Source organism: Filicampus tigris, chromosome 7 (genome assembly GCF_054856515.1).
Source record: "Filicampus tigris isolate MCC_2025a chromosome 7, RoL_Ftig_1.0, whole genome shotgun sequence".
NCBI lineage: Eukaryota > Metazoa > Chordata > Actinopteri > Syngnathiformes > Syngnathidae > Filicampus > Filicampus tigris.
The window spans coordinates 7,917,832-7,944,355 of record NC_141223.1 but is presented as its reverse complement, the minus strand read 5'-3'; the positions used below and the strand labels follow the sequence as shown (position 1 = coordinate 7,944,355).

Here is a 26,524-nt window from a genome sequence, read left to right as displayed (position 1 = left end):
ACGGCAAATCTTTTGCCCATTTTCAGACATGTTATGGACCAATCCAGGAACTGAATCGTCATCAATTTATGATTACCCATTTTATGTACCTGTTTTTGAATAAATGGATGGAAATTGAAAAATGTTTCTTAATCCAATACATGGAAAAAAATTGACAGATTTATCAATGACTATAATTGTTACATGGATTTAGTGCTGCTGCCATAAGTAAGCTCGCAGAAGTTCCAATATTATCCAAATAAAGTAAAAATATAGGGCAAAATAAAAAAGCCAAACAAGAAAAATATGTAATTTTATGAGAATACATAGCCAAAATACTGCGTCATATTTTATATAAGAATAAAGCTGCAATATTCTGTTATTTTATTTGACAAAAGTGGAGTCATACTACAAGAAATGACTATGTACCTTACAACTAACACCACAGTGGGTCATGAAATAGTTGATAGTTATGTTGTTGGGGGGGGTCTAAGCAGTGAATGAAACCCCCCCCTCCCTGCATGCTAATTCCTTCCTACAAAGAAGACATTCCTACCGAGTGTATGTGACGTTCTCCCCACACCAGAATTCCAAAGAAATTCTCCTGTCACGTCATCTCACAAGGTGGACAAGCAGTTTTGTCGTACGAGTCCCACCCACCCGCACGCATCCATCAGGAGATGTCAATCGGGACACACACAAAACAAAAACAGGAGGAATGAGCTTTTTCTTGTGCTGACTTTTATTTCCAGCGTGTAGGCTGACGCGCACAGCGATGTGACAAACGAGGCTCCATCGCATCTCACTTGATCAAACAGTCACGATGCGGCCATTTGTGTGAATATTCTACTCTAATGTCGACATAACTCTTCACAATTAGCATGCGTAATCAGGAGCAATTTGCGTTACACAACAAGAACCATTAAATGGATTTCATTGGATCCGCATGTTTGTGGATGTGAACAACAGGCAGTTAAACCATCTTTTGGTTTGAAAAACCTTCACAGCAGATCACCCTTCATCATCATCCATTGATATATTAGTCTTTTTTTTTTTTTAGTTTCTACAGCCCTGACTCTGCTTGCAAATCAACACACATTTGTGATAAATAGAATCTTGCCAATATCAAACATTTTAATCATCACTGTGGTGTAACATCTGTGAATGTGCTTCACATGAACAGGATGTTGATGATCACTGAGCCACAACTACACAACATGATCAACTGGACTCGATATGCAACACGAGGCTCTTCCTCTATTTTCTTGCACAGTAGTACCTTGACTTACAAGTTCAAGTCGTTCTATGTCCAAGCTCAGTTTACTCGAATAATAAACTTTCCCCGTTGAAATACCATTAATGTGTTCCAACCGCTAAAAAAAAATAAAATAAAATAAAAAATGTTTTTAAACTCATTCAGTGCCAGACATTTTCAGACCGTCTTTTACCCAAACGTTTGAAAACATTTGAAAAAAATATAAATACATTTTCAGACCGTCTTTTACCCTAATGTTTGAAAACATTTGAAAAAAATATAAATAAGTTCCCGTGATTGAATGGCTGGACTGCGAAAAGACAAATAAATACGTCAATGGCAGTGAATGAGTTGATAAAATCAACTGTTTTCTAAAGATACGCATTTACTGTACTGTAGTATTCCTACGTGGTGTGCCCTTAAGAGGCGTGGCCTCGTGAGTGATGCCATAAGATGGGAGACAGTATGGCCAGCTAGAGTCCAGTGTTAGCATCTGGCCGCGTCTTCATTTGGTGTCCTGATCAATAAATGGCTGAAAGTGCATCATGGACTGCAGCTCTCCTTGCCCGCAAGCGAGGGCATCACCACAAAAAAGCCGGCGACTCACACCTGCGCACCAGTTCTTTTCAAAGCGGAACGATTCGATTCAGCGGGATTCCGATTCAATACGCTATGGCTCAGTCCGAGAGGGCGTGGCATAGACCAAAGTCAAAAAAAAAAGAAAGAAAAAAAACCTCCTAAACTCTTAAATTGTGGCACTCGTACATCAAGGTATCGCTGTGCACGTGATGACGTGAGGGATTTTTCTTGCTACAAGACCTGGCCAGCATTTTAGTGTTCGGGACTGAGCGGAGGGCGGATGTCCAGCGTCCTGGCCGAGCTGTCCTCCCCGAGCACCTCCAGGCGCAGGCTGGAGGCGCTGCGCTCCTGGCGGCCGTCCGACTGCACCGAGAGGCGCAGGGTGCAGCCTTTGGGGAGCAGCTCCTGCTCGTAGGCCGCCGCCAGCTGGTTCACCACACGCCGCTCCACCTAACACACATGCACAAGAAGCCGTTTTGGTTTGTCTGCTTTGTGGGGACTACATTACATTTTGCTTGTCCAAGGTTCCCACACGCAGATGAAGCCTTTTCAAATAATCGATGACAAATCGTATCCATATCTGTGCTAGGGATAGACCCATTATCGGCCAGTCCGAATATCGGCATCTGCCTATTTAAAAAAATCTGTTGGCCGATAATAAGTCAATTTAAAATTGTGTTGAAAAATGAAAACAACGATATGTGATACGTTTAACTTTTCTGTCATTTTGAAATTTTGGAGGACTTCATTTACTGTAGAAATCAATATGCAGCTATCGTTTTCAGTTTTCATTGAACTTTTGAAGACATGCTGACGACCCTGGGTGCTCCGTGAACTTTTTTGTTAGAATTTGATGACAAAGATGAATATTGTCAAAAAATTCTAGTAATTAAAAAAATAAAATAAAAATCGATATGCAAATCTGAAAAATTGTTCAATAAACAAAGACGTTTCAACGTTAATTCGAGAATATAAATATATTTTAGCTTTTGATGCCAATATTTTCTTTTTTACTGAAAATTAATATCGCCTCCAAATATCGGCTACTGATAATCGATATGGGCCTTGGAAAAAAAAAAAAAGATTGGTCTATCTCTAATCTGTGCACCTCATGCTTAATGGAGCGTGCTCCGTAATGCAGGTTGTAACCGCCCGCCAACAGGTCCAGGACGGGCCGATCCCACTGAAGGGTGATGTCATGGCGCTGCTTGGCCTAAGGACGGCGCACACAAACAGAAAGAAAGGTCAGCTGGGTGGCACATGTGGAAGAAAGACTGATGCAGACGCAAAAGATAAGACGTCCAGCTGCATTTCTGCCGGCTCTAATCGACACTTCCCTAATGCGTTTTTATCCGATGCTAATCAATAGTAATGATCGGTGCTGCTCATTTAGCTCCCCGTTAACCACTTCACTCAATGAGGACGATGTAAACAACCCAAAACACCTCGTTTGGATTTAAATAATCGGAGACATTATGTCCACTTCAAGAATATCATGTTATAGATACGAAATATATATATATATATATTTTTTTTTTTCATAATGAGAGCTGCTTAAGTCAGCTCGTGAACGCTCGCCTGCGGGCCAGAGTTGTCCATCGGGACACCAGCTGTAATATTAATAATTAAATATTGATAAAGACTCCACATGTTAAACACCGTAATCACATTAGAACCAGCAGCACTGATTTTATTGATCCGCGATTGTGTGTGGGTGAGGCCTCTTACGCCCAGTGGAGGACACTTAAAGCCATGCTGGATTCATCTTTGCGGAATTTTCTGAATTCAAATTTGAATGAGCGCTTTCGATGTCACCCCCCCGCAAAAAAAATTATATATATAAACCACAAAAAAAAGCCTTTGAAACATTACAGCAATTTTGACCCGTCGACGTCTTGGAATTTTTGCCTTTCGCGAGCAAATTGGTGGATACTTTTCGCTGAAAATTACACACACACACACACACACACGCACACACACTCCCACACGCCCACACACACACGCACCCCCCCTCCCCCCCCCACACACACCCGGACGGACTGCCAGTTTAGAAAAATGTTATCACGGTGCTCCTATTATTTGTTTTTTCTATGGGAAAGATGCACATGTAAAAAAAATAAATAAAAAATAATGCAAAAAAAATAAATAAATAACAGATGCGGTGCTGGCAACTATATAATAGGTGTTTTTCTTTCATGTGTGACAAGCAAGGTTCCAGACCTAACTCCAAAGTGCCTTTTGATAAATTCTGTCGTGAGCGGGCGCAATATACGGTCAATCCAACATATACCTTCTTGGCCCAGAAGCTGAGCTCCTTGCCGACCAGCTGCAGCAGCTCGGAGTGACAGAATGGCAGGAAGTAGACAATTTCATTGATCCGCCCAAGAAACTCGTCCCTCCGGAAATGTGCCTGAGCAGGAGCGCAAGGATGAAATCCGAGGCTTATATCGGTGTACTTTTTTCCAAGTCAAAGTGCAAAGTTACCTTGAGGATTGGTCGAATGACAGACTCCTTAAACTGTCTGGAAATTCTGATGTCATCACCTTTCTGCACATCCTCTGTAGGAAACCCACGATAGAAATGACATATTAGTCATAATATGTGCACAAATGACACCCAACGCAAAAAGCTACGTCAAATGTTCTGTCTTTGCAAAGATAACAGTATAGAGTGTAATTAACGCATGTAGTATTATATTCAAATACTGGATGTGTGTCTTCAAGGGGCGGGGCCTTGTCTGATTCTTTGTCTGGTTCAATAAACAGCTGAAAGTGGAATTCGGGGCAAAAAAAAAATTTGGCTTGCAAAAAAAAAAAAAAAGAAAAGAAAACAAGACTAAATGAAGTGACAGGCTGTCACCTGAAATTCCTAAGATGGGGCACTCGAAAGTTGACCCAAAACTGAGCAACTGGTCGCTGCTTCACGCTATGTGAAGAATCATATTCTCACCAAGATTATCTGCCAGCTTCCTGCGGGTGACCTCCTCCGCTTCCTGCCGCAGCTGTAGTCCATGCTGGGCAATTTCCTCGCTGGCAACGTTGGAGGTCATGATGAAGATTGCGTCTTTACACTCGATGGTCTTGCCCTTGCCGTCGGTGAGACGACCCTGGGGGGCGCAGCCGCCACAAACGGCCTTTTACACCTTGGCTAACGTGTGCGTGTGCGTGTGCGTGCGTGCGGCAACCTCGTCAAAGAGCTGCAGCATGATGGTGAGGACGTCGGGGTGAGCCTTATCCACTTCGTCAAACAGGACCACGGCGTTAGGACACGCCCTCAGCAGCTTGGTCAGCTGACCTCCTTCCTCGTGTCCAACGTAGCCTGGTGGTGAGCCAATGAACTTGGCGACCTGCGGGCAGACATACGGGACAAAGTCTTGTTGGCCAACAAACGGTGCCCATTGAGACATTTTCCAAAATGTATAAGGGCGGAGACGCGCTCTGTACCCCGGCAGCGTACGTACTTATGTACGAATGTATTACCCGAAAAAGTGAGGGAACACTGTGTCACATTAGCTCTGCAGCGGGCTAGGTCTGTGTTATTTATGACTAGCGCTAAATTTGTGGCTTGTTTACTACAAAAGTGACAAGTGCAGTAAACGCCCACGGCCATAATTACATCGCACGGTGCGCTTATAGGTTTGCTCATTATAGGCACCAAGGTGTCTTCATTGTAGCTTAAACCTTTCCAAAATGTGTAGTCGCATAAAAAATATTTGTCTTGTTTTTTTTTGCCACCCGGTCTAAGCTCATAAACGCATAGCCATGAACCTAGTGTCGTGCCTCTATGAATGGATGCCTTCTCTTTCTGCAACAACAAATGCTAAGTCTTAAACTGAAATGTATATGCGTTTTAAATTACCGCAGTGAATACATTTCTAGACGAGAAAGTGCAGTTTGCTGTTATGCGCGATGTGAATTGAAGAAATTTAAACGGTTGATTATGAAAAAAAAGAAAAGAAAAAAAAAGAAAAAAAAAAGGGAACCAATTGGTCATTCATTATTCACTGAAATGTCTTATTTTCTCTTTTATATTTATAAATGATCTGGAATAAAGCAAAAATATCTTTTATCCGAACACTAGATAATTCAATAGAATTTTTAGCTAATATATTCGATGGCTGCAACCATACAAACCGCTCCGGTTATATTGTCATCTCTTTATTATCTAAAAAAAAAAAAAAAAAAAAACCTTGCTTCAGGTCCCCGGGCTTAACCTGCAAAAAACGTCTCCCCAACATTACAAAGCTGCTCCCGAACTGCGGTCACTGATTAGCAAAACTGCTCCCCAAAGGAGAAAACAAGTTATTTCCAGCCTTGATTCATAACACTGAACCCCAATGAAATGACTGCTTGGGTGTGTTTTTAACAAGAACCCCTGCAAGTCTTTGCTCAAAATCTGCCTGTACATATACTGTACGTATTTATAAATAGAAGCAGAAGTACCTCATGTTTTTCCTGGAATTCCGACATATCCATCCGGATGAACCCCTGTGATGGCACAACGGTTCAGAGAGTCAGAACAAGCAAGAGCTGCCGACAACCCTGCATCATCATTTGCCCCCACTCTTTGGGTTACCTTGTCGGGTTTACGTGTGCGTGTCGTGTAGGCGGGAATTCACCTTTTTGACGTCTTTGTGCATGTAGCGTGCCACTTGTTTGGCCAACTCTGTCTTTCCTGCCACACAGCAGGCAGAGAGAGCACACTCAATTATTCACCAACCCGCATATCATTACTTCGGAGTATTTTCTAGTCTTTTTTTAAAAAAAAAAAAAAAAAAAAGAAAAAAGAAAGAAGACCTTTTCCCGACTAGTTTTCGGGAAGCCTAAAAAAAAAAAACATACAAGGGTGATCTGTCTTTAAGTGCTGGCCTAAATCTCAGTGGCGTCCTCTAAAAGAGATTTCAATCATCTCTAGGAGGCCACTTTATGATTGTCTGGAAAATATTCAGCATATAAATGCTCATATTAGATATTGATGTCTTGTGTTTGGTATGCAGATGCGTGCGTGCGTGTGTCCTGTTGCTGTGTTTAATATTGATGTCTCTCGGTCACTGTCGCTGAGGGCAACGGAGAATATGAACAGTCTGGGTCCTCATCTATCTCCCCGGCCTGCCATTTCACCATCTTGAACTTTTCTAGCAATCGCCCCATTCCATAATGTCATACGATGACATTCTTCCTTTCACGTTGCGCCGCCCCTCCCCACCTGACCACCTGCGTGTAAAGTTTGCGAACATTTGACAAGCTAGCGGAAACAGGAACGTTTGGCATACAGCGACAATGCGCATATTGGGCTTTTGATAGGTCGGATGTGTGAAATCAGATACGGGTTAAAAAAAAATAATAATAAAAATAATCTGAATTGATATCTGTGCTGGGAAGAACAAACTAGCAGAGGAGGTGTCGGAGTGGAAACGGAGCAGCAATTTACCGATTCCCGATGAGCCCAGGAAGAGGAACACGAGCGGGTGCTCTTCGTCGTACCAACCATTTTCCTTCCTTCTGATGGCTGCAGAGTGAATGAGGGAGCGGGGGACGGAGAGAGACGGAAAGAGAGAAAAAAAAAGGAGGCTATTATCAGAAACATTTGCATTTGTTGACTTTGCTTTTCTCCTCATTTGACCCGAGTTGACCCCACGGCGGCTAGTATCCCAGAAACTTTGATTAAGGGGAGCTCGGGCCAGGGAGGAGAAACGGGTCAGATGCGTTTGGATACAAAACCAGAGAGAGAGAGAAGACGAGAAAAGCGAGTGAGCGAGCAAGACGAGAGACCTCCAGAAAGCTACCCACAATGCCTCGCCTTCCCCCACACAGTCAGTGGGGCCATTAGCCAGCAGTAATTGCGTTAGCCTCCCTGGCGCGGCCAGGGCAAAATCAGTTTAGCATGGATCGCAGCCTCACACACACACGTTTGCTTAAAGAGGAGTGCCTACCCAACCCTGCCATCACCCCAGCAACCGCACTCGCACGTACACAAAGGCGGGATGATGAGCTGCACGGCGGCTCGAGAATTTGGGCTACGTGCACACGGCAGGTCATCACGCTTCAATCCGACTTTTTTTTTTTTTTTTTTTGCTCATATCCAACTTTTTTTGTGGGATTGTTCAGAGCGATGGCTATCAGACTGCAGTGTGATTGTACTACAGCCCCAAAGTGAAGACATCACACTACATTTGACCAAGTAGATATGGATGCTAGTGAAATCAACATACACCAATTATTTTGATTGTTGCTATGCAGTGAAAGCCGGTGAAGTCACGAGCAAGGGACGATTAGAAAAAGGGCAACATTTTACATGCGGCCGCTTGTGGAGGTGTGGCTGCTGTCTCTGTTCGGTGGTATGTGCGGATGGACACAGGTGGGATTGATATGTGAGGAACTTGATACACACTCAAGATATCAAGGCAGGTTTTTTTTTTATTACATTCGGAATTGGCTTTCCGAAAAACACTCGCAGTAAGGCGCATCTGTGGCGCTCCGTATTTCGACGGGCAGACAAAAACGACAGATGCTTTATGAATCCTTCATTCCTCGTTGTTTTGCCAAAGCCGAGTGAATATACAAAGTCAATAAAACGAGTTTGTTGAAGCCTCACATTTTCGACGGTAATGATTATCTCCGGGAGAAGACTGCCGTTGGTTGAAAGCAGGCCAAAGTGGTCAGTACTATTTTTGCACTGTCTACTGTGATTAGCTTTGAGGCTAAGCAGAGCTATCTTTGTCATAAATGTATTATGTTATTTTATGTTGTTTGTCTGAACTTTTAGTTCTACGCTGTGTTGGCGTTTTACGCAAAACGTACTCCATGCGGAAGGTAGATCACTTTGACGTGGTCATTTGATAAGTAGCTCGCTGCTTGAACTCATCACTTTTTTTACTCTAATGTTTGAAAAAAACTGAAAAATATATAAATAAATTCCTGGGATTGAATGGCTGCACTGTGAAAAGACAAACACATTTGTCAGTGGCAGTGAACAAGTTAAAGTCACCTCAGTAATGTTCTTTACTAAAAAATGTTCTATGGAGGCCCACTAGTTGAAACAGAGCATTCTGATTAATATTGCGTTTGTGGGATATGAGTTAAGTTTTAAAATCCACCCGTTTTTAACCATCTCGGGGGTGGCAACGATTTTTTTATTTTTTTGGTACTTGTTGTCGACTGAAAATGAGCTCAGGGCTCAGGTAACGGCGACCAGTCATGGCTCAGCTTCAGAAAACAGGTAAGCCGTGATTGGTCATTATCTGAGCCCACAACATGAGTAACAAAATGGCCGCCCCCAGAGACGGACAAAAACGGGTGGATTTTCCTGTTTAACTCATGTTCCACAAACACAATATAAATCAGAATGGTATGTTTTAGACTCGTAAAGTTGCATGGAACAAATTATTGTAAAGAATATTTTCAAGATCAGACCTTAAAATATTTCCTATTGTGACAACTATTGCACTTCAGGGGCGTCGAGTTACGGTTAACACGACGTGGCTACAATGCATAACATCGGATATACACCTGATCATATAGTTGCTTGGGTCCGATCTGGTGATCCTTGTGCTGCATGTCCACCAACTGGCCAATAACATGCACTCAACCTGCTTTTCGGCAACGTTTTGGTGAAGTGCAAACGCAATCGCTACTTTTATTGTCTTAATGATCGCTCAGTGCTCGCGGCTCGCTAGTTGCTCCTGCCTGCTCTCGAGTCACACACAAGGACTTGCTATAACCACACCCAATGGGCCTTTCGTTGGTGAGTAGAGTGTACGGCGGGAGAGCCAACCTACACATATACTTGAGTAAAATGACATCATGAAACACTTCCTGCTCAGTTATTCGAACTAGCGGCGCTTACTTCCTGCACAAGTGCTAAAGTACCGTAGCCAAGAATAGTTGCTCATTGTCAAGAAGTGATACTTGGCAGGGGTGGAAAGATGATGATGATGATGATGATGGAGGCAAAGATGGAGAGATGCGGGGAGGAACAGGGATAATGGGAGGAAAAGGGGGCGGGGGGGGGGGGGGCGGAGAGATAAAGAGGGCTGATGGAGATAAGCAGACAGAGAACGAGGCTGAGAAACAAACGAGTGTGTCAGAGATGGCCGCTAAGATGAAACGTGACAAGCTCCGTCTGTGTTATCAATGGCCGCGTGAATGACGGCGTAACCTTCTGTGTGCGTTTTAGCTGATTGAGAGCGACTTTGACAGAAGGACGCATTGACATTTCTCAGAGGAGCCTGACAAGAACACAGAAAGGAAGGAGGCACACAACAAATGAGCTCTCTCGCGCTGGCACACGCACACACGCACACACACAGACGTGTGTATTGGGCAGGTCTGGTCGGCTCTAACATGATTATAGCGGGATGATTCTCTTCAATAACTCTTAGCCCTGAGAGCTAAACCTGGATCAATTTAACCTCCTTCCTGTGTGTTTGTGTATTCGTACTTTGTGCGTGTTGCTGCAGGCCTGCTGTGCGATAGGAAGTATTAGGCCGTACACCAAAGTTTCCTTTGTCAGACATGAAACGACGGCCGATGCATCACTTTGTCTATAGAGCGAATCAACGGCTTTTCTTCGTTTTATAGAACATTTGGGTATCGTTTGCCTCAGAATACTTCAGCTGCTCCAGCACATCATAATGTGTGGCTGTTGTTTATTAACCCTGTATTTACAAATATAGCTCCATATGCAATGATATCAGTTAATCCCACTGGGCGTCCTCCGAAATAAATTCTGCATACGGGAGATGATTACAATGTGGTCATCAACAATTTTCGTACTAATTACGTTTACATTTATTCGTATCAAAAGCCAGGTCGGGATAAAAATGCTTCATGCGCACACCCCATTCGGAATATTCTGACCCGATCAAGCACATTCCGATCAAGATTTAATTCCGAACGAGAGGGGTGGTTTTTGTGGATTGATAACGCGCATGAAAATAATAATTCAGAAATTTCTGAACAAACCGTCCTTACCGCGCATGTCTGTGACGTCAGTAGACGCATTTCGGTTATCCCCAGAAGCTAGTAGAAGGAGAGCGAGCGAAAGACGTGGCGGGTGCAAGACTGAACTGGTACATTTGCAGCTCCTTTTAGAATATTTAACTCGACGTACAGAGCGAACGGGAAAAGTACGCAAAATAACGCCAACGTTTAAAGCCATGTTTTGTTGACACGGAAGTCGCTACGGCTTCTTTTTCTTCTACTACTATTTCCAGTATATTTGGTCAATCTGCGCACGTCAAAATATGTTCGGATCATAAGCATGAACACGCAAGTCCTAATCGGATCAATATTTTTAGTGTCCAAGAAAACAGTGCGTCCGATCATAATATTAATGATCTGATTAAAGACATTTTGTCCATGTAACTAAACGTAGCCATTGATTAGCTTTTAGATTTTTTCTTCTTCTTCATTTTACATATTGCTAGCATTGGGCCAAATCCTAGTGAGAGCTTTTTGTAATATTCTGCCTGTTTTAATAAAAATGACCCCAAAAATTAGAAACACCGTAATCAACTTTGTTGTAATAACCGAAACAAGGCTCATCTTTGCTAAAGATCTTTTAAAAGTCCATATATGTGCTGATGAGAATATGCTTTTGCTGATGGATGATACGCTTGACTTTCATCCTCGTCCCTCTCTCCCTCCTCTTCTCTGTGTGCGTCCTGGAGACTTTAATACATCTCTGGGATCAATAAACTGTTCCCTTATCAATGTGGCCGCGTCTTGTATGGCTTTCAGGACAATTTGCCATGATAACAGCGGCCATTTATCACCTTCCCAAAGAGCCATGACTCACTCTAGCTGCACAAAGCAAAGTCCGCAACTACCTGTGACCTGGCCCGTGTCATTTATTTCATCCGCACTCGAGGTCATGCAGTTTTTCGCATTGGTTAGAATTTCCCCTCACCATTGTTAAACAAGCGATAAAGACCAAATTCTGCTCTCCGGTTGATTAAACAGCTACTGTTAGGACGCTTTGGCGCCGACAAAAGGTATTAAAGGTTACAGTTTTCGGTTCCACCTTTGGGAGATAGTTGATTATCTTGCAAAATCTAAACTGAAACCGTTGCAACATCATAAAAATAACACATAGCCTCGCTTGTGCGCGCACACGCACACACACGGATCAATACCAGGCCTCTCTGGATGCCTGGTGTAATATCAGCTCTTTACTGTCTGCTGTGTTATTGTGCTCTAACTCATCCTCCTTCCTCTTTGCACTAATCACCGCCTCCACTGTCAATGTTCCCGTGGTCCATAAAAGCATCCTTGGATGCGGTCGGTGTGGAAGAACTTCACTGGAAACTGAGCTCAATCAAACGCTATCAAATCAAGCATCAAAAACCTTTCGGGTGAACCGGAAGAGATTGTGAGCTCGGCCCCTCCGAGGGGAAACCGCAAGGTGGGTATCGACGACAGGTGTCCGACGACTTTTCTCCATATTAGCGTGCTTTGCTTTCCGCTCGCTGACTATCCCCTAGCCAAGACCCTTTGAGGAGAACAATGTTTTAAAGATTCCGTAGGTAGCGCGCAGGCCACGAAGCCAATGTCGAAAAAGGCAGAAAGGGGGATGGAGAAGGAGTGGGGGAGATGGAGATGGAGGATTGAGGAGAGAAAGCCAAATGGGGGAGGATGGGAGAGTCTGTAGTATGTCTCCTCTCTCCGTAATCGCGTTAACTGGCGGCTCCGAGCCTGGCCTCCTTCAGCTGTCTCTTACGCGCACGCACACACACACACACACACACACACACAGCACCTGTGTACTGCGTCTGACAGACAGCACATTCATCACAATTAACCAATTACGGCATCCACCGGTCTGTCTGAACCCGCCTCCTGCTTGAGGACGGCCAGGCAGGGACGAAAAGAGAGAGGGAACAAAACAAAGAAAACAAACGACGCCTGAGAGCAACTGTTTGTCAAGTGTTGAGCTACATGTAACGCTCCAGAACAATAACTGGCCATGCGTAGGTGACTTGCGCGCGCACACGCACACACGTCTTGGTACCTGAAGCCACAGTATTGATGGCTCCTTCCTGTCCGATGATGTGCTCCTTCAGCCTCCTCTCCAGGGGGAACCTCCTTCTCTCCTCCGCCTCCCGCCGAGCTTGCGCCTCCTGGAACTAGATGGGAGAACGGATGCGGTTGCGATTGTTTAGTTATATCAGCGTTTCCGCATTCACTTTCACGGATGGACGTGTTGCTAGTTTCCAGGCCGCACTGTGACGCTTTATCCTCCATGTTTTAGTGCCACTTTAAGGCCTGTTCTACACTGCACGATTTCTACAAAGTACACCTACCGTATTTTTCGGACTATAAGCCGCATTCTATTAAAAAAATTAAATAATAATTATAGAAAAAAACAACAACCACAAGACGCACCTTTATATAAGCCGCACCTATCTATGTTGAAAAATGAGATATTTACTGCATTTACAGAACGATTTTGAACTGTAAATGTACAGGTATGTACCTGAACAGATTCTTTCCTAACAGTGCCTTTTAACGCGGGAGCAACTTTGCTGATTAAAACGGAATATAACCAAGTGAAAATAAAGTACTTATCTTCATTTCACTGCCCGCTGCCGCTAGTTTGTCAGTTAACTTCCGTATTACCAACTAATTCATAATCTGGTGCATAGCGCCCTCGCCTGTTGAACTCCTCTACCTGCAGTCACATCCTGTTGATGGCAATTGTATTGTATCGTAATTCCGGTTAGAGCGCCCCCTAGCGGTGGAAGAAAAATCCACAGTTGCACCTTTATAAAAGCCGGCTGGTTTGAAACATAGGAAAAAAGTAGCGGCTTATAGTCAGGAAAATACGGTAACCAAAGTTCACATTGTGCGATGGAAAATACATTGGGCATTGGCTACGAAGGCCTAAATATCATGCCCTAAAGGCAGCGCCATTGCGTCGTCGGTGCGCGTCCGCCACATAAGTTGTCAAGGCGATGATGAGCCCAATTGGTGTTTTTGTGCGGTGTAAATAATGGAAAAAAAGACATGTATAGTCATGTCTGCCTAGGCAAAAGTTACCAATCTGGGATCACATTGTTACAGTGATGCATCTGCATCTCACTATTAACACAAGTTTACCGTTAGCTTTAGCTTGCTAACATGACCAAAACGCATCACTGAGCCCCCGATACGCATTTTCCAACTCAGTTAATCCTGCATTCCTTGCTGCTGTTAACAGTGGCTAGAGAGAGGATTTCTTTAAACACCTGACAGTGCATGATGTCTATCCCAGGTTTTTTGAAATTGACCAAATTGGACATCAGAGGTTACCGCACAACACTAACGATGGATAATGCTTTATCACATTTTAGCTCTTGGACTGTTTTTAAAGTAAAAGTCCACCCGCAAAAATCTTTTCAACAATATGTTCTCCGCGCCTTCAATAGTCTAAACACGGCATTGTGATTAATATTGTGTTTGTGCAATATGAGTTAAGCAGCTAAATCCACCCGTTTTTAGCCATCAGCCATTTTGTCACTTCTGTCGACCGAAAACGACGGTTGCTCAGGGCCAAGGACGGCTCTCCTGTTTTCTGAAGCTGAGCCATGATTGGCCGTTACCTGAGCCCTGAGCAACTGTGATGTCGTTTTCAGTCGATGGCAAGTGGCAAAATGGCCGCCCCCTGATATGGACAAAAACAAGGCGATTTTACTGCTGATATTCCACAAACACAATATTAATCAGAATGTCATGTTTGGACTAGTGGGCCTGCATAGAACAATTTTGGGTTGACTTCCCCTTTAACCCCAGTTAACCTCTACCAGCTTTCACATCTCTGGTTCTCCATAGCAGCTGCCACTCATGCAAGGACCTCCTGATGAGTGTTTGTCCGACTCGGTGTGATGCGTGTCAATAAAAACAGATGAACTGACCAGGAAACAGACATTTGTCCATATTCAAAGCAGCGATGTTCTAATTGCCTGCAAATTCTGCCCAGCTGCACTAAATTGTATGTGTGTGTGTGTGTGGGGGTGCGTGTGTGTGTACCTTGCCCTCCCACTCCTGCAGAAGTGTGCTCACTTCTCCTTCTTTGGCATAGGCTCGTGCAGTGTGTCCCAAACCATTGGCCTGAAGAGGGTTTGCACCTGTATGTACAAAAAACGCAGGTCGTCAATTAAAACACACCACGTCAGCAGCAGAGTCGGAATGTCGATGAAAAAGTCAACTAAGGGCTCGCACAGGTTCAGGGGTCACAGAGGCTAAATGCAGTGAAACGGGCGGGCCATGCAATGACCCAATGGGGGGGTGGTTTCATATCTGCAACGCGTGCCAATGACACATCTGCACACAATCTCAACACTGCGGGTTGTTGCGGGTTGGGGGTCCACCCTCACACAAAGCGCACACAAGAGCAGAGGTCACGGGGAGGAAGAGTCCGGTTAAAACAGGTTGACGCAAGTGAAGAGAGACAAAAGTATCAATGACAGATAAACGCGATGACAAAAGCCCGTGTGGAGTGCGCAAGTGTCAATGAGGACGGTTAGCGGTGCCTTCTGCCCTGACTCAGGCCCACAACCCTCCACCCCGACAACCACCCCGCACGTTTAGGAAATATAACAATATGAGACACAGTCATAAATGAGTTAACGGCTTAAGATTTAGGAATGCTATCAACTGGCCATGCCAACGCGGGAGTTCGGGCTTTCAATAAATCTTTGTCTCATCAGACCAGAGAGTTTTCTCTCTCATGGTTTGAGATTCCTTCGGGTGGCTTTTGGCCAACCTGAGGCGGGCTCCGCCTGGCCCGATTGGTGGAGTGCTGGAGATTGTTCTTCGCTCCCTACAGATGACCGGTGGACCTCTGACAGAGTGACCCTAAGGTTCTCGGTGACCTAAGGCCCTTCTCCCCCGATAGCTCCGTTTCGATGGGGGCCAGCTCTTAAGAAGAATCCTGCTGGTTTTGAAACTCCTTCCATTTACGAACGATGAAGGCCACTGTACTCATAGGAACCTTCAAAGCAACAGACATTTTTCTGTAGCCTTTTCACGAATTTGCGCCGCGGGACAATCCTGTCTCGGAGGTCCACAGACTGTTCCTTCGGCCTCATGTGTGGTTTGTGCTCAGACGTGCAATGTCACCAGTGGGACCTTATATAGACAGGTGTGTGCCTTTCCAAATCATGGCAAATCAACTGAATTTACCACAGGCGGAATCTAAATAAGCAGAAAGAAATTTATGGATCAGTGGAAACATGATGCACCTGAGCTCAATTTTCAGCTTTGTGGCAAAGGCTGTGAATATTTACATACGAGTGACTTCTTTGTTTTTTTTTTTGACACATTTTCAAAATATTTTTAAGAACTTTGTTCATGTTGTCATCATGGGGTGCTCTGCGAAGAATTTTGAGGGTAATAATTCAGCAAAATGTGGAAAAAGTGAAAGGCTGTGAATACTTTCCACATGTACTGTATGTAGGAAAAATCTTAAACGTGCATGATCCCGTGAATCAATTGGAGATAATAATAAAAATGTTCCAATCGAGTTCAACAGGTTATTTACCACAATAGTCAATAGTCATCTTAAGCAAATTCTGAAAAGCTGGATCACTTGAAACGCTTTGCGAGAACGTTATCATTTTAAAAAAATGCTTTGGAAGAGGGGGATCACAGTTTCATGACAGAAAGTTTATACCCATAGAGACTACGCAAACGCACATGGGGCAGCAGTCGGAATCAGATGAGTAAGCAACAAACATTCTCAGTGTGTGCGATCAATACAGACGGAGCGTGTTCCTGTTTGTCTGAGCAGCAACCACAGAGACTAATAATGACATCGATAAACCCCTAAAAATTGTGACCTACTCATGAGGCTATTGATTCTAACAATAATATACCGGCACACCCCACTAAAAACATGAGGGAGGAAAGCAATAAGGTGGGTGCGCAGGCACACCAAAACACACACGCAAGTTCACTCACACACACACACACACAACATAATAAATAGCATCATTTAGGGCTTTAATATCAGGCCAACCCTCTGGGCCATAGCACTTTATAACTGGATCAACACTAACGACACAAACACACACAACTGCACCACAGCTGAACACTAAAAACACACGCGCGCACACCCACACACTCGCATGCACAGGATCCCTTCATTAGGAGTGCTTTAGTTATGCCTATTAGGGGCGCCCTCCCCTTTCCTATTTCCTCCGCCTTCTCTTTCACAGCAGCTGGCAGGAGAGAGCCCCTGCTGCTCATTGTGCGTGCGTGTGTGTGTGCGTGCGTGTGTGTCCTTGTATGTGCATTGTGTTCGTCTCTGAGCATGTGTGCCCGTTCTGGCCTACTACCACCTACAGAGACGTCCATAAGCGAGTGGCCCCTGGCCACGGGCCTGATGTGGAGCCTGGGGAAAAACTCCGCAGGTAGGGAGCGGGACTTGCGGTGTGCGGAGGGACCCGAGGGTGAAGCCAGGAGACTGTGATGGATGGAGATGTGAGCGCAGGGCTCGACTAAGGCCAAAAGAGCAAACCCAAGGCAACTGCGGGAGGATAGACTCACACTAGCACAGGGGAAATAACAATGTATGGGATACACACAAAGTGTACATGCATGGCACACACATCAAAATGTCCTGGAGCTGTGGCTTCATAAGTTTTTTTGTTTTTTTTGGTGGGACATACTGAAAAGAAGGAACTGATGAAAGCAAACCAAAAAATGAAACTCACTTTAAAAATATTATAAGTCTCTGTAAATTGAAAAATAAATCAAAATAAATGTTCAACCCTGCTAAATTTTGAATGATTAAGAAAATCGCCGTTTAAATGAGGTTTCAAAATAAAAGCAGAAAAAAAACCCAACAAAAAAACAAAACAAGCCTCTCTGCTCTCCAACGCTGTGGTTGCCTTCCTGTAAATGAGGCTTCAAAATTCCTTCCTGAACGGCCTGAAAACAGGCCCTGCTCAGCTGTCAATCAAATACCTCGACGTCTAGCATCTTTCTAACGTCTATACATCTCCACGTTTGACCTGCGAAAAAATAGCCGCTAAAAGCCTACACTGGCTGGAATATGTCACACCAGGTCATCGCGGGGCTTTCAACACTTAATCAAAAATGCCCATGAGCTTTCACACACCAAGAAATTTCTCACCAAGCTCCGCCAAAACAGTATACAGTGGACCCCTCTATTTGCAGCAACCAGGTCGGCCAGCAAAAATCTGTGTAAAATGAATGCCCATTGAAATGCCGTGTTGAAAAAAAAAATAAAAATCAATTCACTGTTCCCTCGCTACTTCGCAGTTTGGTCCGTTTGGTTATTCAGAGTATCCCAAAAGACGCAGCCCAGATAGAGATATGCTTTCAGCCATTTTCTTCAAACACATATACAATCTATGTCGAAACAAATCTCTGAATTCACTCTACAGGGTCTCAAAACTCAAAAAGGACAATGTGGCATTTGTGGCCACAACGAAGCCTGGATGGTGATTGGTCATGATCGTGGCGCCAACCATGCCATGATGGGCGCAACAGGAAACAGTAATACTCAGCCTTAATCCAATTGTTGTCCAAAAACAAATGTCTCGGCTTTGTGAAAGTTCTTACCTTTTTTTTTTTTAATTCAAAAAATGCATCTACGGGAATGCATCTGATCGAGTTACACCGGGGTGATTTGTTTAAGTGTGCTCACAGGGGCAGGGGTGAGATGGGACAGGCGGCTTTGAACACACCATCCATCATGAATATAAACAAGACATTAATACTTGCTATATTGTATAGAAATTGTTTAGTGATGTCATTTGAGAAAAAAAAAAAAAAAAAAGTGTTAAAAGTCAGTAAAAGGCAAATGGTATAAACCCCAAATAGCAACGTATTACTGCCAAATGAATAAGTGTTCATGAATACGTTTAAATCACTGAAGAAGCAGGTCGGCTGCACAAAGACATTTTGCTCCTGCGCACACAAAAGGCACACTTCCTGTGAGTGTGGCGTTACCCCAAGGGCATGTTCTGTGCGGAGGTCACAGTTCAACTAGGCCTGGCTTGTTTAAGAGCTGCTCGTCTGGAAACTGAGGGGGGGGGGGATATTTCGCCTCCGGGGTCTATGAATGTACGTGTGTGTGTGTGTGTCTCAAACGACAGGTGCGAGTGTGGCGCGGGTGAGAAAGGACACAGTATGAACAAGTGATCAATTTCAAATGCGCTTTGTAATACTCTGGAATCACTCTGGGACGTACGCGTTCAAAGGGGGTGGCACACTGACAATGTGCACAGACTAGAAAAGACAAATTCGATTTGAACAGAGGACCTAAAGTCGAATGGGGCCAATTTAGAATATGAAAAAAAAAATGACTAGTGTTGTGCATAACAAAATGATACCTTTGTAAAAAACAAGTGACAGCTCAGCAAGCAACACAACGAGGAGTTGATCCAACGTTCAACCGTCGAGGCTACGCTGTATGGTGGATCAGCCCTGACGCATCAGCTCAGGTAGCTAGCTGTGCGACATGCCTAATTTCCGAGTGATTCCAGCCTTGCGATCAAAGTCGGCAAAGCCTGACTATTGAATGTCTCTAAAATCCAGGACTATTATCCAGTGCTGTGGTGTACGGTAAGTAGCGGTGTGCAATTAACCGAAATTCAATTACAATTATTACACCCTACGATATACAAATTGGCATATTCGTAAAAAAAAAAAAAAAAAAAAGATTATTAATACGCATATATAGACACAAGGAAATCATACTTGCATTTATACAATTGCACTTTTTTATTTTAGAATAACAAATTTCATAAACTTTGTTTGGTCCTTACATAATTATAGTGTTTAGTATAGTGTCTTTATATTTTTTTTACGTTCAAACATTTTCTTGTTTTGTACCAAAAAAAATGAATGATAGTTTGAATAACCTTGATTTCAATTATTACCAAAATAATCATGATTAATATTTTTTTTTCCCCATAAGAGCCCCAACTGTAAGAATGAAATGTTATGAAATTCAGCCACTTATTCCACAATCCGGAATCCAGCACATCCAATACGACTTCCTAGTGGGCAACCACACAGGTATTTCCACATATGGAAATGACCCCGCGGTGCACGCCAAGGAAATCTTTCCAGTTACTTATATCATATTATATTATACCATTATCTTGTTCATAGTTGTAGCTGTGACATACCAAATTCGAGCAGAATGCGGACACTGCCCAGGTCATCAGCGAGCGTGGCGTAGTGAAGTGCTGAACAGCCGCGGAAACCAGCCCTGCTGCTGAGCCTGCTGCTGAACTCATCCTCTCTGGACACCAGCACTGCGGGCAAGTAGAAGAGAAGTGAACGTTATTGGGAGACTTTTGCACGCTAGTCCTGAAGTCTAGAATGGCTTGGCTGGGCTTGCCGACAAACCAAAACGTGACTACAACTAAAGGAAGACTGCCGGAGCCTTTCAATCAATAATAACTCCCCAACTTGAAAAGCAATCTATTCACGCTCGCAGATAAATCTCCACAAATGTGCGGTAATGGCAGCAGCATCGGCAACTGCAAAATTGACTTTCCTGTTTCTCGCTTTGGAGGACTTGTTCATTTTCACACATTTAGGCCCACTTGTCCAAAATGATCCCAACAATGGGAGTTGTGTTCTGCGGTCTCCTTAGCCGTGTTCCTCGCAAACAACAACGGATACATATTGTTCTCTCCTTACTTCTCGTTTCCATAAGAGCACTCATCTTTGCCACTCAATCATCCTGCCATTATTTTTTTTTTTCCACCTCCTTCCTCCCCTCCTTGGCATTCATCAATTCCTTTCATCACTTGCAAACTCATCTTCCTCCCCCCCCCCCACCCACACCCTCTATCCCAATAAGTTTGTCTCATCCATTTCCTGGCTTCCTCTCCCTCATCGTTCCACCCAACTCCATCAATCCCTCCCTCTATCACTGCATCTTCTCCTTCATCTTTAACTTTGCTCCATCCATTGCCGCTCCCCACCTTCTTCCTTTCCTCCTCCTGTCCTTCATCTGTCTTCCTATTCCTGCATCCCACTCTCAACGACAGTTCCTCTCTGCGGTGTGTGTGTGTGTGTGTGTGTGCAAGAGCGAGGGGGGAAAAAAAAAAAGAGAGAGAGAGAGAGAGAGAGAAAGAGAGGGGCAAGGCGGGATAATCATAGCTAACCCAATAAAGCGTCGCACAGGCCCCCCTAGCCCATCCATCAGTGTGCATCTGGGAAACGCTTCCCCACGCTGTGCTGGCCCCACGTGGACTCAAACCTGACAGCCATATAAATGTCTGCAATATACATATCCCATATAAATATGTCTGCAGAAACCCAACACAGGCTGGGGGGGGGGGGGGGGGGGGGAATTAAGCGCGCGTCAGTGCCACCCCGCCTGTGTACGTTTGACTGTGCGTGCAGCTCGGGAGGAAAACAAATAACACGTGCGCTACTTACTAGAGAACATATACAATGAATAATAGACAGGAAATAAAACGTGCAAATATGCTAATCTTTATGCATATTCTAATGTTGCATACTTATTTGAACACTTGCGAGTGATATGTAATATCACAGCCACGAATAACAAATGCACACACTGCAATGCACATCGATATATATACATTTTTTTTTTTTTTTACCTTCCAGTGAGTGGATGCCTCTCTCCCTTGAGGTGTCATAAACGTTGTTGAAGTGATCTCCAGCATTTGGGTCAGCACCAGCTTCAAGCAGAACCTTCACCACGCTGGGAAACGGCAAAAACGAACAAATAAAAACATGGTCCACTACCAACAAATTAATTATGTTTATACAAAGACCGCCCTTCAAATATCATTTGAAATGGTCACTCTCAAATCGAAATATTTATATGAACTCATTCACCGACAGACATTTGCAGAACCTCTTTGACCCTAACATTTGAAAAAATGTGAAAAAAATAGAAATAAATTCCTGAGATTGAATGGCAGGATTGTGAAATAAAAAAAATTAAAAAAATACATTCACTTGAATATTTTCGGTTTATGCAGTTCCATATTCTAATAAAAACCCAATGGATATGTATGGATGTGTGTTGTAGAACTTGTCTGGCCACCACAAAATGCAGACACAATTGTTGTGATTTAGGATATCGTAACATAACAACGTAACAAAAATGTTGCGTTAAAGTGGAAGTTAACACAAACCCATTTTTTTCAAGAATATGTTCTATGCAGTTGAAACAAGGCAATATGATTACATGAAATTCGAGTTAAGCAAAACACCCGTTTTTAGCCATCTGTGGGGACGGCCATTTTGTCACTTCTGTCGACTGAAAATGACATCACAGTAGGGATGGACCGATTATTGGCCGGGCCGATTATCGGAACCGATATTTGGCTTTTTGACGAATATCGGCATCGGCCTTTTGTAAAACTCTGCTGGCCGATAATAAATCAATTTAAAACTGTGGAAATCAAAACAACGATATGTGATACGTTTAATATTTCTGTCATTTTGAAATTTTGGAGGACTTCATTTACTGTAGACACCTACGTGGAGCTATTGTTTAAGTTTTCATTTAACTTTTTTAGACATGCTGACAATCCTGGGTGCTCCCTGAACTTTTTGTTTGAATTTTATAAAAGAGATGTACATTGTCAAAACATTCTTGTGATGATATTAAATTTTTTTTTTTTTTTAAATCAACATTATGCGAATCTGAAACATTGTTCAATAAACATGCTTGAAGACGTTGCAACAAAGTTAAGAGTAAATTTTTCGTACGATTTTGATGCCAATATTTTCCTTTTTACTGAAACTGAATATCGGCTCCAAATATCAGTTATCGGCCCCCTTGACTACTAATAATGGGTATCGGCCCTGAAAAAAGCATATCGGTCTATCTCTACATCACAGACCCTCAGGTCTCAGATAACGACCAATCACGGCTCACCCGTTTTCTAAAGCTGAGACATGATTGGCCGTTACCTGAGCCCCGAGCAGTTGTGATGTCAATTTCAGTCGACAGAAGTGACAAAATGGCCGCCCCCACAGATGGCTACTACACAGATGTTGCTTAACTCATATTCCACAAACACAATATTAATCAGAATGCTGTGTTTCAACTAGTGGGCTTGCATAGAACATATTCTTAAAATAAAATCTGTTTGGGTTGACTTCCGTTTCCCAAAAAAAAAAAAAAAAATCTATACATGTGGTCTGACGGGTTTCCGCTATCCCACCCATGCTGTGCTAATGATGCGGATCAAGCGAGTAGACCAAGCACATGCATATGGAAAAAAGGCCCGCAACACTCATTCAAGGCAGACATAAAGACAAGAACATTGGCCTTGACTCTTTTCTTGGTTCCACCTCTTGTCTGTCTCGTTATGGTGGATACAGCCCAGTGACCACTAGACACTAGTCTGCCTCGTCATATGTACATAAGAGTACATAGTAGGGGGCAAAGGGTCGGCTCAGTTTCCGGCACCGTATGGGGTGTGGACATGCGTCGGCCTTCATTGGTGCGTACCAGCTTTTAGAACAAACACGCTACCTTGGCAACACCATTCACTGTGACGTAATGAACATTCCAGGTACGGTCGCTGTCTACACACGCGCGCACACACACACACACACACACGAGTGGGGGTGCTTTTGACTTTGAGACACAAACATGAGTATGCACAAAAAGTACACACAAAAAGATGATCCGCCAGTTTAAAGAGAAAGAGGGCGATGGCCGCAACGTGAACCTTGCCAGAACCATGCTGGCCATCATTAAATCTGCGAGTTTCTAAAGCAGCCTGAGAGGCCGTAATGGATCGTTTTCAGATAAATGGTTACGGCGAGAGGCCAGAAATGGCTTAAATTGAGCAAAGTGATCATTCATTGCAAAGGATAGGTGGACCGCAATGTAACGGGCTGACAGTTGTGCTACTGAAGAGGAATGTATAGCTCTGACCAGAAAGAAGATGTGTGCAAAGTCCCACAAAAATAAAATTAAAAAATGGACATAATGTAGTAGAAAGGCAGTGCGTTATATAAATTAAATAATATACCGAAACACGTTTTTGTAAAACATTTTATCAGCCGGCAATATCTAATGGGGGGGGGGGGGGGGAAACTCAGTGTGTACAGCGTGTGTGAGGAAGTGTCTGTCACGGCGTCCCTGTGTGCCGCCGCTGACTTCGATTTACGTCCGTTCGAAGTTTGAACGCGAGTGTGTGCGGCTCCTTGAGCCACCACAGATAAAAATGCAGCCGTGCAAAGTTGTCAAATATTAAGGGGATAAATTCGGCCGTTTCGAACCAAAAGATGCTTAACAACGAGACGTCGCCAAGTGGAAATGCCCGCCGACGCTTGTTATTGCGTCATAAGTAGGCATTCTCTTACTTTCATACCGGGTGGCGTGTGTTATGTTTCTAAATGGAGATAGGGAATGCTTCAATTTCATACATGTGTGTTTCTTTATTTATCCGTCTCTATCTTAAGTTGAGTGAGTGATTTAAAAAGTGCAGTCCACGTTTACTTATCTCACATTTCATGAAATGAAGTGTAGGAAGTGGTAGAGCCACTGCATTATTGTTTTTGTTAAAAATACCTTGAAAAAAATCGTAACTCATATCGCAATCGAAATTATTGGGGGGGGGGGGGAATCGTAATCCGATTATTTTCCATAATCATTCATTCCCAGTTTCAACAAACTTCCAAAGTGAACCATCCTAGTGGCACTTTTCACATGTGTGGGAGAGAGCAAAAAGGCTGAGAACCGGCTGGCCACGTCTTTGTGTCTGACCTTGCTGAGGAGGTCTAAGGGACTAATCGGGGTGGGGTGGGGGTCCCCCTTTTGTTACTGTATCCCTGTGACCGGGCCGGCGGGGGGGGGGGGCGGGTGGGCCGTGACCCACGTAGGGCTCCGCTCTCACCCTTGCAAGCACTTCTACAAACACACGGAGAGACGGCAACTTCCTAGGGCTGGTCACACGAGGCTAGGCAGGCATGTGCAAAGAAATGAGGTGGCATGAAAAGGTTTAATAGCATCAGGAAGGTAAACAGGCAAGGATAAAGAGTGGAAAGCTGCGGAGGAGGAAAAAGGAGGGGCGACGGGTGAAAGGATGGACGAGGAGCTAAAAAGATGAAAGGAGGAGATTTAATTATCAGAAGGATGCTGCCAAACTTAACGAGCTTTTGAACAGAGTTTGTGTAGTTTTACTAATTAACTGATGATCAACTGACTAACTTTATTCGGGAGGAGTCGCAGCACTAATTTGAGGCCGAACCAAAAGAGATGTAGAGGTTAATTAGGTTTAACTCGTTTTTTTTTTTTTTTTTTTTACAAGGAATTGTTCAAAATTGGAGACACCCAATTACCATATTATCAGTTCAATGACAAGATTAAGAAGGGAGCCTTTGTGGCGGTAAAATACTTAAAGGTGCAATTAGTTCTCAATTACGAAAGGAATAATCTTTTACTTTAATTTTGCTACATTCATGGTATTATTGCAGTTTGATTGCAATATTTGGTGCGGACAGACTCACTGACAAACCGCAATATGATGACCAGAGAATAAATATTCTGTATTGTGTGCACATTTAAAACTACTCTTAAAGGGGAGGTCAACCCCAGATTTTTTCTTCACAATACTATGTTCTATGCAGCCCCTCAGCATTGTGAATAATATTGCGGTTGTGGAATATGAGTTAAGCAGTAAAATCCACCCATTTTTGTCCATCTCGGTAACGAGCAATCATGAGTCATCTTCAGGAAACAGGTGAGCCGTGATTGGTCGTTACCTGAGCAACTGTGATGTCATTTTCAGTTGACAACAAGTGGCAAAATGGCCGCACCCTGAGATGGCTAAAAATGGGTGGATTTTGCTGCTTAACTCATATTCCACAAACGCAATATTAATCACTCACAATGCCATGTTTTTACATACAACATAGAACAAATCTTTAGGTTGGCTTCCCCTTTAAAACAAAATTTTCATCCCTTAGTAAAATCGGGATGAAACTTTAACCTTCTTGTGGTGTTTTGTTTTTAACTCATGTTGGCTTTTTATTTATGTACACTACTTTATTTCAAATGTGGTCGCTTTTTTAAAATACTCCGTAAATAGAGTTGAGCAATGCATTATAGGGGTGTAACAAAAAACGATTACAAAAAAAAGTTTTGATTTGAAAGACGAGAACGCATCGAACTGAACCAAATCAAATCGCTTTAAAATCGAACCGTACTTGAGTTGTATTGCACCCCGTGTATCAGGATGCATATTGACGCATACCCCATATTACGATTTTGGTGAAGGCAGAGTATTCGCTGTAACTCTTGCATTGAATATCATCATATTGTGCAAGCGGTCAGAATGTTGTGGCTGGTTGGTAAATACGCTGGTGCTGAGGTTGGTATATTCTCACTTTGGCCTCCGTGGGTGCCAAACAAGTGACTGTGGGCCTTTGTTTCCCCTGCCCTGAAGGGAAGACAGGAAGCAGACACTTCCTTCTCACCCGCAATATAATAGACACCCGAGTCGAACTGACCATCCATGTCTCTGACCACCTGGCCCAGAAGCTGGACCTCACTTGACCCTGCCTCACCTGCTGCACGCCTGAGGTCAACTTGGTGCCAGGAGGAGAGACTCGTAAGTTGTGAACCAAAGCGATCAGACGAAAAAAACAAGATGTCCGATTTTGCCAGCTGGGGGACAACAACCTCCGATATTTGCCTTGTTATTGGTCAGTCATACACAGTACGAAGGAGTGTGCATGCATAAAA

General features: G+C 43.6%; 1 protein-coding gene across 1 annotated transcript in view; it reads right to left on the bottom strand.

Moving 5' to 3' along the window:
- Nucleotides 1–698: 698 nt before the first annotated feature.
- The window catches only part of clpb (ClpB family mitochondrial disaggregase), a 33,170-nt gene continuing 7,344 nt past the window's right edge, over nt 699–26,524 (bottom strand). The window contains exons 4-16 of the mRNA XM_086036639.1: nt 21,408–21,511; nt 19,956–20,084; nt 14,821–14,918; nt 12,824–12,938; nt 7,244–7,321; nt 6,432–6,487; nt 6,256–6,300; nt 4,998–5,159; nt 4,763–4,919; nt 4,298–4,371; nt 4,104–4,223; nt 2,922–3,026; nt 699–2,263 (exon numbers count right to left, since the gene is read on the bottom strand). Of these exons, the coding sequence (XP_085892765.1) occupies nt 2,066–2,263; nt 2,922–3,026; nt 4,104–4,223; nt 4,298–4,371; nt 4,763–4,919; nt 4,998–5,159; nt 6,256–6,300; nt 6,432–6,487; nt 7,244–7,321; nt 12,824–12,938; nt 14,821–14,918; nt 19,956–20,084; nt 21,408–21,511 (1,441 nt within the window). The 3' untranslated portion in view covers nt 699–2,065. The remainder of the gene's footprint in view (nt 2,264–2,921; nt 3,027–4,103; nt 4,224–4,297; nt 4,372–4,762; nt 4,920–4,997; nt 5,160–6,255; nt 6,301–6,431; nt 6,488–7,243; nt 7,322–12,823; nt 12,939–14,820; nt 14,919–19,955; nt 20,085–21,407; nt 21,512–26,524) is intronic.